This window comes from Rousettus aegyptiacus, unplaced genomic scaffold (assembly GCF_014176215.1).
Source record: "Rousettus aegyptiacus isolate mRouAeg1 unplaced genomic scaffold, mRouAeg1.p scaffold_m13_p_1, whole genome shotgun sequence".
NCBI classification, from domain to species: domain Eukaryota; kingdom Metazoa; phylum Chordata; class Mammalia; order Chiroptera; family Pteropodidae; genus Rousettus; species Rousettus aegyptiacus.
Window position 1 is genome coordinate 173,733,578 of NW_023416284.1, and position 12,414 is coordinate 173,745,991.

Sequence of the window (12,414 nt, forward strand, 5' to 3'; positions counted from 1 at the left end):
CCTACATATGCTATTTGCCTCACTCTTTTCATTAAAAAGAAGATTCTTTACCAGTATATAAAATGTTTCCTTACTTTAAAAAAATGTTATCACAGTTTTTCACTGTGCAGATATACCCAAATTCATTTAATCAGTTCCCTATTGATGGACCTTAAGGTTGTTCCGGGCTTTTGCTTTACAAAATCAATGAAAAATTTTATACAGATTTCATTTCATGCATCCGTTAAGTAAATTATCAGAAGTGGAATTAGTGAGCCAAACAATGTGTCCATTTGTACTTTTGCTAGATACAATAACTAATTCTAAATAAATTTAAATATAGCTTTTAAAACAAAAAAGACAGCAGGGGATAATTAGCAGAACACTAAGTAAGTTATAGATTTTACAGAGTCACTCTTTAATGGAATTACCAAATAAATGAAATAGGCAAGAAACTATGATACAAAAAATTACTTAAAATATTCTAGCCACTTGGAAAAAGATACATAATACTTTATATATAATAAATTTATATAAAATACAATAAAAATAATTTTGTATATAATACAATACAAATATATTCCAGAAAGATTAAACATCTAAGTGTTAAAGATGAAACCATGCAAGTATTAGGAAAAAACAAGTGAGTATTCAATTACAGAGGACCTCCTTGGAAGGTCTTCCCAAGTATGACAAAGGTATAGAACATACAATAAAAAGCTAACATCTAAATACATAAAACACTCATCACCATCAAAACAAAACAAACCAGAAACATCATCCGGGGAGATAAAATATATTTAATAGCACATATGAGAAAAAATTAGTAAATGTTCATAACGTAGTTTAACATTCTTCACCTTGGCTGGACAGTGTCTTGGGTTTATGACTTCAGGGAAAGTCATCACTCTGAGCAAGCTAGACAAGTCTGCTGGTCACCTTCCTCAAACAGTCAGCTGAGGCTAAATACACCATGTCACTGACCAGCTTTTACCGGTTAAAATGCAAGTCACTGCAACCCTGGAGCAGACTGCCGCCTCCACTGTTCTGCGCCTCCCATAAAGCTGTGCTCTCCCACCTCCCACACCTTGCCACAATTACCCTCTAGACATGCTCTACTCTGTAACCAGCAAACACTCCTATATCACTAACCTCTACTCCAAGGTTTCCCACAACCACCTCCTGCTGACATTACTTTCCTTTCAGACCTTGCAATTAAGGTTTTCTTCAAAATTGGCTAAAAGGTGGATGCTACCTCTTTGCTCTCCATTTGTCCTTCTAGGTAATTGTTTTCTTTTATACTTTTTAAAAAGCCAGCTCTTTCAAAACTCATGTTATCTAGGATGCTGTGTTCATTCCTCCCACTTAATGAACTCTTATTTGCTCGCCCTCAACCACCCAAAACTTTGGCATTGAGTCTACCCTAAGCCTTTTCACCATTCTATAACTTCAACATCCAATTGGACTAACCATCCATCACCCTCATCTCTCGGGTTCTTGCATACCTCCCCTCCATTCCACATCAACCATCACTCCTAAGATCACAATTCTAATTTTGATACCACCCATAGCTGCTGCCTTTTCGAAATTACTAATTTAAGGTTTCTACTCTTGGACCCCAACGTCTCCTCATGTTTAACTACTACTGTGACGTTCTTCAACCTCATCAAGCCGTCCAATGTTAATCTCCTACTTCATCAGTCCTTTCTTTAAGACATACTTTAAACAATTTAAATCCATGATCCATCACTTCTTTCTTTCCTCTGTATTCCCTTTCTCCTCTCCTTCTTTCTACTCATTCATTAAATATTTATTAGGCACCTATATGCCAGGCACTGACCTAAGCAATCCAAGTACATTGCTGAACAAAATAATATCCCTAGCTCCATGGAACCTACATTTTTGAGAGAGAAGATGGATAATACACAAGTGAATAAATAAACAAGGTGACATTTAGGTATGATAAATGCTACATGAAAGAAATATAAATGGTGTCAATGACAGAGTAACAGGAGGATAGAAACGGATAAGTTAGTGGTCAAAAGGCTCCACCAAGGATACATGATCTGAGACTGAGCAAAAGCCCTGAGGTAGGAGCTTGCTATTTTCCAAGAACAAAAAGAAACCCAATATGGCTAGGGAGCAGTAAATGCAGGGAAGAGTGTTACTAGATGAATTATGAGAGCAGGGAACCTATAGAGAGGAGTCTGGAAGGAATGAGAAGCCGCTAAAAGCAGAGGAAGAATATGCTCTGATTAAGGATTACCCTTCCACAATATTCTGAATTCCTTTTATCTCTGTATCTTATTTTGTACTTGTTTGGTAAAACTCCAGTCAAGGATGATTCCAGCTATCTACTTCATTTCATGCCTGCTAGAGAAGGTAATGTAAAGAGCAGATTGATTCCACCATAAATTCATGATCAGCATCATCAAATGGCCTCAGCATCTCCAGGAAATTGTTTCTTTTGGTCTCCATGATGATTCTTGCCAGTCCTCAGTGTCCTCGAATTGTCCACCCCATTCCTCACCCATCACTCTTAGGAGATGACTTAATTTTCTACTTTGGAGAAAACTGAAGGCATCAGAAAGAAATTCCTTTCTCTTCTCTATATAACCTAGGCTTATTTGCTCCTGTTAGAGCAAAATGGTTGCTTCTCTTCCTGTGTAAGGCTAATAATCTCTCATCCTATGCTTTGGATTTTCATCTCCAGGCTTCTCAGAAATCTTACTTGATCCTTCTCTCCTGAATATTTAATTTCGTTCTCTTAACTGGAGTCTTGTAACTTTAAGTATGCCTAAGGACTTTCCTATTGAAAAATAATAAGGCTCTCCCTCTGCTTTCATGTAGACCACTTTCTCAAACTGTTATTTGGTGTTGGTCCATAAACAGATATTGGCCCACCACAGGTAAGCAGGGAAGCTGAGAGTAAAAAGTTAAAGACTTAACAGAAATTTGACAAAATAATTTTGTTTGTTAAATGTAATAATAAAACCTTTGGACTTATATTTTGTATATCATTTAAATTTTTGACTTTCTAATAATTGATTAGTATTATAGTTTATAAAATTATTAATCTATAATAAATTAAAAACTAAAAAAAAAAAATCTTCACCATGGATATGAAGCACTATTCTTACTAACGTCCTGACTCTCATAGAAAAAACTTATTAAAGAATTGTCTATACTTGAGTCCTTCACATCCATTTATTCTTCAACTCAATATAATCTGAAATATGCTCCCGTGACTGAACAAAAACAAGTTACTCCAAGTGTGTTCTGTGATGAACTGTGTCCCCCTAAAATTCAGTAAGTCTTAACTCCCAATACTTCGGAACGGCACTGTATTTGAAGATAGGGCCTTTAAAGAAGTAATTCGGATTAAATAAAATCATAGGGTGGGCCTTATTGAATATGACTTGTGTCCTTATAAGAAGAAATCTGGACACACAGAGAGAGACACCAGACACATGTGCATGCAGAGGGATGACCATGTGAGGACCCAGTTGAGAAGGTCATTTGCAAGCCATGGAGACAGGCTTGATCTGACATCTAGCCTCCAGAACTGTGCAAGAAGCAATCTGTTACGTCAGCCACCCAGTCTGTAGTACTTTGTTATAGCAGCCCTAGTAAACTGAGGCACCATGTCTCTAAAGCTAATGAGGTATTTTCTAGTTCTCACCTTGGTTGACCTCTCTTTCTTAGCAGTATTTGGCATTTTGACTATTCCTGCCCCTTTCTGAAACATTTTCTTCCTTAGGCTTTCAAGACACCAGAAATTTTATTGTTTGTTTTTGTTTTGTTTTGTTTTTAACTTCCTTTTTAGCTAATTCTTCTGTCCTCTTTGCAGGCTTATCCTTTCCTATCAGCTACTGAGTAACAGGCTTGGTTTTAGTCCATCTTGTCATTTTTGTCCACGTTATCGCCTTTGTGTGACCTATTTCATGCAGGGCTAATACAAGAGCTGTTTATATCTAGCTCCCACTTGACATCTTCCCTTAGATAAATCAATGAGCCTAACTCAACATTATGTCTGCAGCCAGAACTATGATCTCTTAGCATTCCCTTTGATAATGTGGTATATCACCACCCTTTTATTTTCCACACAAAAGGCCTAAGAGTCATCCCTCTCCAGCATCATCCCCCATATATAATCCATCACCAAGACCTTGTCGATTTTACTCTTACCATCTCTAATTCATTCATATTTCTCCACTGTTCTCACCCTAGTCCAGCTTCCCTTCATTTCCTACGAACTACTGTATCCTTATCAAGTCCATCCAGATACTCTCACTTCCTCTCTTCTCTATTCTTATCTACTCAGCCATTTTTTGAAATACAAATCTAATTATGTCATCACCCTGTTTGAAACGTTTTCATAACTTCCTGCTGCACTTAGAATAACATCGATTCGGTCCTGCACTGTCAGGCCCCTGTGTAATTTTCCAGTCATATCCCATATTTTTGTTTTCAGTGCTCTCTAGCCACTTTCATTTCTTCTAATGTGGTATCAAAACCTGCCAAACAGGTCATGCATAATGACATTCTTCCTCACTAAACCCATCCCCATTAACCCTTGTCTTTCTTTAGACAGTGGCTCTATTATCAGTTTCACAGGAAAGTTTTCTTTGATCTCCTTGATTAGGCCAAAATCCCTCCATTATATGAGTCCATGTGTGACTGTCCTGTCTTCATTTGTACTTATACCTTACACGCTGTAGTTCCACATGTGTTTGTGTGAGTATTTGATCTTCCTTAGTAGAATGGCAGCTCCACAAAAGGACATGAACTTTATACCCAATGTCAAACAAAGGGCAAAAAACAGTAGTTCACCAATAAAAATTTGAATAAAGGAAAAAATGAATAAAGCCTCTTATATATAAATCAATAAAAAAGACAAACGAGATTAACAAAGAATTAAAATGCCAGTTTAAAAATAACCAATAAACAAATGTTCAACCTTACCAATGATCAAAGAAATGTGAATGTAAAATGAGAGTCTTTCCAGAGCCATTAAATACATAAAAATGATACTATCTAAGACTTAGAAATATAGGTATTCTTATATTAAATTGGGAGAATATAAGTTGGTACTCCTTTCTGACAGTAAAATCTAAGAGAAACCTTAGATTTTTGCAAGTCTTTAAAAATTTACTTTTACGAAATCATTAGGATTGTAGAAATATTTAGGTACCAGACCATTTACAGCAAGGCTGTCTATAATGGCAATGAAGGAAAGAAGGAAGGAAGGAAGGAAGGAAGGAAGGAAGGAAGGAAGGAAGGAAGGAAGGAAGGAAGGAAGGAAGGAAGGAAGGAAGAAAACAAAGCAAACAAAGCAAATGTCAAAAAATGAGACTGGTTAAATAAAGTATGTGATAAATCTATTTTAATGTAGCTATTAAAATCATTCCATTTAATAACAAGGAAAGTTCTGCATGGTATATTAAGAGAATGAATTAGGTCTTAGTATGACTCATTTTTTGCTTGAACAGTAAGAATCAAAATAAGTTCGCAACTAGACTGCTGCCTATCAGAATTACCTATGGAACTTTAGGGCCCATCCTATAATTCATTGCAGTATAGTATAACACTATTATCCTAACATTACCCTAATTTGAGACTTTTGTTTCCTGTGATGCTTTTAACAACTTCTAAGATTAAAGATTTGCTATACTTAAATATTTTAAAACAATGCTATAAAATAAAAGCCTAAGGGAAAAGTCTGATTAATCACCTGGCTTCAAGCTGGCGTTAATAGGTCTGGCAGCTGCTGCACTCATCTGCTCCCGTCGAGGATCTTGGTAACTCATTTTACTAATAAATTCAATTGCAGCTTCTATACTTCTGTTGTTGGTTTTTTGAAGAGCTTGTATAACCATATCCTTGTATGAAATTTGAAAAAAGGAACAAAATTTAAGTCAAAATTAATAAGAGGGAAATAACACTATGAATTCCACTAGACAAATCCATAATTATGAAGAATAGAGTCCCAAACCAGAATATTCATATCTTCTTTGTAAAACTACTATAAAAATCCATACATCCTCAAATTACTAAAGAAAACAAAACAAACCCTCAAATCCTTCAAATGTTTCTTTTATATTTTCTATGTAACATATCACTGTTTTCTTCTAGAATTAACTTCTTCCAGGAATAATCATAGCAATGTGATTCTGATTATTTCTCATTCTTAATTTCATTTTTATACAACAGACTATAAGACTGTTAAAAGGTATCATTGAAAATACTGAAAACCACTTTTTTTGTATCGTTAAAACATTTTATTAAACACCTTTGCCACTACATTACTAGGAAAAGAACTATGTAGTTCTGGTTCCTATCCTCCTCAAGTTTACATTTTCAGAGAACTTTATTTATAAGAATATAAATATAGGAAAAGTGGTGGAAGAAAAACATCTAGACTATATACGATTATGTGATGAACACTTTAGGAGGCTAGATGATATGACAGAAAAAGCAGAGTTTGGAATTAAATAGAACTGATTTGAGTTCCAGCAGCCCCACATTACTATGCTTAGAAGCAAAAACACTCCAGTTATTGTAGATTTATATGCCCCACTTCAGAACTGTATGAACTTTGGCAAGGTATTTTACATTTCAGAGCTCAATTTCTTCATCTGTAATAGACTCACGGAATCGATATGAGGATTTAATGAGAAAACATGTAAAAGCACATAAGCACAGTGCCTGGAGCTCAGATGTGGGCTGTCCTCCTGCTCTGCTCCTAGTCATTTATGTTATATGTAAATATAAATTATACAGTAACATGCAGAAAGTATGCTGATATGCATTTTTCAAGAAGTAGGCAGCTACTTACTTGTTCTAGAGGATTTAGTATTTCAAATAATATTTTTAAAGGAGCAATGGCTTAGTAAGATTCATGGGTGAACAGGCTACAAGAAACTCCTAAGTCATTGGTTCAGAAATCTTTAAGAGGCCAATGCTAGCTATATAATCTGAGTAACTTTTGTTTAAAGCATTGTTTGGATTTTTGTTAAAAGCAACCCAACCCAATCCTTAACTGATAGAAAGGTATGGTGTATTCACATTTTATGTCAATCAGACTTTGCAAATTTGTAGTGAAATACAAAGGAATTAATAAGTCTCACTTTATGTGCAAATTTAAAATAAGTCACCCCAAATTGAAATTCACCAGGGAGTCCTTAAATTTAAAACTGCTTAAGCCAACTGAACTGTACCTATATTTATGTTCTTATCACACGACAGTGCCATCTCAGTTGGTAAGAAAACTGGCACCCATGCATCTTTTCTCAATATTGTGGGAACCATATTCTTGTAAAATGCACCAGAATTTCAGCCTGTGATTCTAGGGATAATTTATGCTGGCTTTTATTTTTCAATATTTATTCCTATATGTTAAAAATATTTTCACATCAGTAAGAATATCAACCAAGTGTTCTTTAAATGGGGATGGTAGTGCCAGTGAGCACCCTCAAATCAATAACTCTGGAGTATAAGTTTTATGTGATAAGAAAACATTATGTCCACATTATTATGCTTTTGCTTTTCATGCTTAGAAGCAAATACACTATAGTGACTGTAGATTTATGTGTCCCAAGAATGCATCAATCCCATTTAACATTTATTCCTATGAGGAAATTAATCTTGAAATATTTCAGGTTTTACTTTTACAGAGCACCAAAAATTTATTTTCAAAAAACTAAAACTATCTTGAACTTGGCATAGTGAGAAATAGATTAGAGTTTAAGAAATGATATAAATAATGAAGTGAAAACTGGATAAGGATTTTCAACTGCTAAGGTGGAATCTTGAATAAATTCTGCAATATAATGGGAAGCTATTAGAATTAATGATTCAAGGACATAGCAGAAGTAAACTGCCATATTCTTTGTATCACCGTGGGTATAAATAATACCATTTACTTGGACAACTGAAGTTTGATATGTGTCTAAATACTTTTAGTAAAGATATCTTAAAGGGTTATTAATGTCATAAGGTGACAATTTTGAAATGTGTGATTGTAATAAAGCTAACATATCTTGGTACTGCAAAGCAATTATTGTTATTATTGCCAAAAGATAAAAGAACAGGGCACAGACGAACGCCTTAGATTTCTTAAAACTGTCTACATTAGGAAGAATTTTTAGGTTCCTTAAAGATACAGAACATGTTGATTAACTATCCTGACTGATGAGTTCACACATACATATCTACTGAGGTAACTTATCTGACATAACACCTTACCACTTAAGAACCTTTTCATTAGCTGTGTAGTTTTCTAAACTCTCTCTAGCAATATATAAAAGAAAAAGTAAGAACAGTGAATTAGCTGTGTCTTTATTCTTCACCTTTTGGCTAAAAGACTGGGAAGAAAGTTCAGTACTCTGGAGAATCTCCATTCAAGCCATTTCCTGAATCCTCCAACTACTAACCAAAAAAAATCCCAGGTCTTCTCTTCCTCTCTGTCTTCTCATGCAAATCTGATATTTTTAAAACATTTATGCTTAAAAATTATAAGAATATTAATCAAATGGATTAATAGAATAAACCAGAAATAATCTTTTTTCTTCCTAGTTTAATCATATATTTCCCTTTCACTATAATGCAAACTTAAGATTTTCATTTTTAAAATATAGAGAGATCTGAAAATGTGCTCGCCAAAATATTAACAATAGAAAAGAATAGTTAAGGGTCGTTATCTTTGTGTTGTGGACCGAAAAGTAACTTCAGTTTTTGCTTTATACTTCTCAATTTTTAGCAGTGAACAGATATTACTTTTATGATCAGGAAAAATGTTCTCATGATTTTGAAAAAAAATTAATTAATGCTTGATTATTCATATTTATATTTTCCATGGCCAATTTCATCTAAAATGATTTAGGCCACCTAAAATATTCGTATAATGTATGTTATCATGAATTATTTTTACTAATAACAAAATATGATTAAATATATGTGCTATAAAAACTTTTTAAATGAGTTCTGAAAGTAAATATTAAAAACTTGGCATAATTAACATGAACTGAAATTTCATTAAAATAAAACTTTGAAATTCTTAGAGTTGAGCAACATGCAAATTTTTAGTTTTTGTGATTTTAAGATTTGGGCCTGAAGAGTGATGTAAACCTAAGTGCTTAAGGAAACCCGATATTTCTTCTGCACTATAAACTTAAAACTTCCTATGCTTAGAGCTGTCATTTCTGCAATAGCCACTTAGCTCACCAGAGCTCTTACAAACAGATGCCCTTACCCTGCCTTCACCTGTGGCTTCCTTCAACTGTACTTCCACTCTGACTTCCTGGTTTGACCTTTTAAATCTCAGAGACCAGAGAGAAAACTAAAGAATAATTATTGAGTTTTAATAATTAATGGAATTGTGAACAACATTCTTTGCTGGTAGAGTATACAAATTTGCATACATGTTAAATTCTCTCAGAGGAAACCTTTAAGCAAGAGACCACTTAAAATGTGTTACGTAGTACAAAGCAAGAAAAATCCTTTCTTTTGTCTTTGAAAGTTCTCACCTCATCAAATCCAGCAGCCTGTAAATCTTGAAGCATTTGTGGATTTACTTCTGAAGTATTCCGGCTTGTTTCATTGGCAAATGGTTGTAGAGAATTTCGAATTTCCAACAAGGCTTTATGATGAGTCCCAAATTTAGGTGGATTTCTGACTTGTCGAGGATCTTCAATTGACATTTTATTCATGTTATGCTCAGCTTTAATAGCATCGGATGGTTTGGATAAATTCCTAAGGGATTCCCGAATTTCTTGCAACATCTGCCGGCTGCTGCCAGTATAGTTACTGGCAGGAAAGGTCTTAGGCCTCATTTGTCTATATCCTTCTGGCTTTTCACTCCTCTTCATGAAAACATCTATTTATATAACCCACACACAAGACTTCTGTAAGAGCTACTTGAGAGATCCAGAGCCTTCTCGAGAAAAACTGAAAAAGATCCTTTGTAGAAGTTCGCTGCAATATTAAAATTCTTCACAATTTAAATAACCCTATAAAAGAAAAAGATACGTAAAGTGATTATAAAGTGATTAACTTATAATGCAGTATCATGAATTGTCGGGGGGCGGGAACCCCACTCATGTAGGAGTTAGAGTCCTAGGTTATAGTTCTGGCTCCACTATGGACTACTGTACGACAGAAACAAGCTGTTTAACCTATCTGTGGCTATTTCCTAATCCATAAAATTACCTTAGGTGATGGTTAGTAAGCATATAAAACTTATACAAATGCAAGGGATTACTAAGTGAATAATTAATACAACAGGCAACCTCTCATCAACTTCACCTAGCAGCTCCAATTTTAGATTTTACAAATTAGGCTTCAAGAATAAGATTTCTTTAGAGAAAGGAGTATTGTTGCTTTAAAAAGGTCTTTAATCCACTAGCCAGGAAGATACCTTTATTCTTCAAAAACAGATACCTAGGTTTACTTCCCTAACTGTGGACTGGGACTCTAGAGATGGTACACTTATTAACAATGGGACGGGGAAAGGACCTCTGAAGACAACATGCCCTACCTAGTCTTAATTTAATGCATAAATGTCTTCTACAATGTACATCCAAAGTCTACTTACATGTCTTCACTGATAGAAAATCACTAACTCAAGAAAGCCATTCCACTTGTAATCTACGCAAACTGAGAAATATTTTCTTTATGTGGAGCATCATGAAATCTCACTCAGTGCATGCTGACAGCCTGTTACTGCGCTGATGCTAAACAACTTTGCCTACACCCTTAGCTAACTATCCTAACAGCCCTGTGAGGTAGGTTTACTATCTCTACTTTGTACATGAGGAAACTGAGGTTCAGAGACTTTGGGTAAAATAGTTTGTAAGTGGTATCACTGGGATGTGAAACTTTGATAATTATCATCTACTGGGAGCCTACTTCTATTTTCATTAGACATAATCACCACTCCTGTTACATAAAGATGTCTATGAATAGATCTAGATATCTCCTTGTCATTTAGGTACCAGCCCTGTTTCCTCAAAGACCCTTCCCTGGTCACCTAACTACCATGTTTTACTTTTCTTGATCGTTCTTATCACTATCTAAAATGATTTCACTTGTTTTCTTAATTATTGTTTATCTCCCCTCACTGAAATAAAGCTCCCCGAGAGGAGAGGGCCTTATTTGTTTCTTAACCACTGTCTGTCCACCACCTGTATCAGAACCTGGACCACAGTGAGTGCTCAATGAACTCATACGTTGAACAAATGAAATAGACATGTCTCCTAAATATCCCCAGTTCCTTTAGCTGTTCCCTAATTCTAGTCATGCTCTTTTGGCTACACTCTAGTTTGACCAAAAAAAAAAAAAAAAAAAAAAAAAAGGACAGTACTTATAATGGAAAAACAAAATAATTATTCAAGTACTTGTTCTGTTAATTATTAGCAATGTGGACTTAGGCATTTAATTCTCTCAACAACTATCTTCTAAGGGACAAAATGGTTGGAGTAACAAGATTTACCTTACAGCTTGAACAAGGACTAAGACAAACAATGCAATACAATTAAAGAAACAGACACATAAGTGTCTGAAGATGTAGGATGTTCCTTGCAACACCATCTATAACAGCAATAGATTATATCAATCTAGATGCTCATGAATAATTTTTCGAGTAATTCATAGTATATTTATATGTGATAAAGCAGCTGGTAAAAAGAAGGACGCAGTTCTTTCTAAATGTACTAACGTGAATAAGTATATTCTTAAGTAAAAAGGGCAAGCTTCAAAACACTACATATTAAATAAAGCCATTTTCCACTTTAAAATTAGATTATGGTGATAGTAGTAGGACTCCGAAAATATACTAAAAACCACTGACCTATATGCTTTAGATGAGTAAACTTCATTGTATTAATGATATCTTAGAGCTGTTAAAATAAGCCTTTCGTTCTTAAAATATTTATGAACATTAATTATATGTACACATACATGAATAGCTGCCGCAGGCCTGAGACAGGATAAATTCCTGAAGCAGACCATCAGAGGCAGTTTCCTGATGACTCCACCTCTATTAGCAGTACTCTCATGGTACAATTGCTGAAATAGTTATAAATCAATCAAATTCTACTTGATAAGCACATTTCTCCATGTTGTAAAAACAAAAATAATGAAGCTTGTCACTGTGTTGCTGAAAATTACACATATTCTGTCTATAATAAATCCCAATCTACTGATAATTACTTCATTTATGAAATTAGGACAGCTTGTGCTTTCATGAAAAAAGATGGACCCTAATGATAAGCATTTTTCCCCCTATGCCTTCCCAAAAGATTAATAGCTTACTAATGAATTTTTCTAGATTTAACATTTAGCTCGCCAGTCTAAAATTGGCAGAATTCACCTTCTCACCCTTTTTGAAGTGAAGATATTTTCTATTTCTGGTTCTGGAACCTATCATTTCTCCAC

General features: G+C 34.6%; 1 protein-coding gene across 1 annotated transcript in view; it reads right to left on the bottom strand.

Annotated features, from left to right (window-relative positions):
• Positions 1–12,414, bottom strand: part of LATS1 (large tumor suppressor kinase 1) — a 46,125-nt gene that overhangs the window by 25,606 nt on the left and 8,105 nt on the right. Inside the window, exons 2-3 of the mRNA XM_016160149.2 lie at positions 9,507–9,989; positions 5,714–5,861 (exon numbers count right to left, since the gene is read on the bottom strand). Coding sequence (XP_016015635.2) covers positions 5,714–5,861; positions 9,507–9,848 — 490 coding nt within the window. The 5' untranslated portion in view covers positions 9,849–9,989. The remainder of the gene's footprint in view (positions 1–5,713; positions 5,862–9,506; positions 9,990–12,414) is intronic.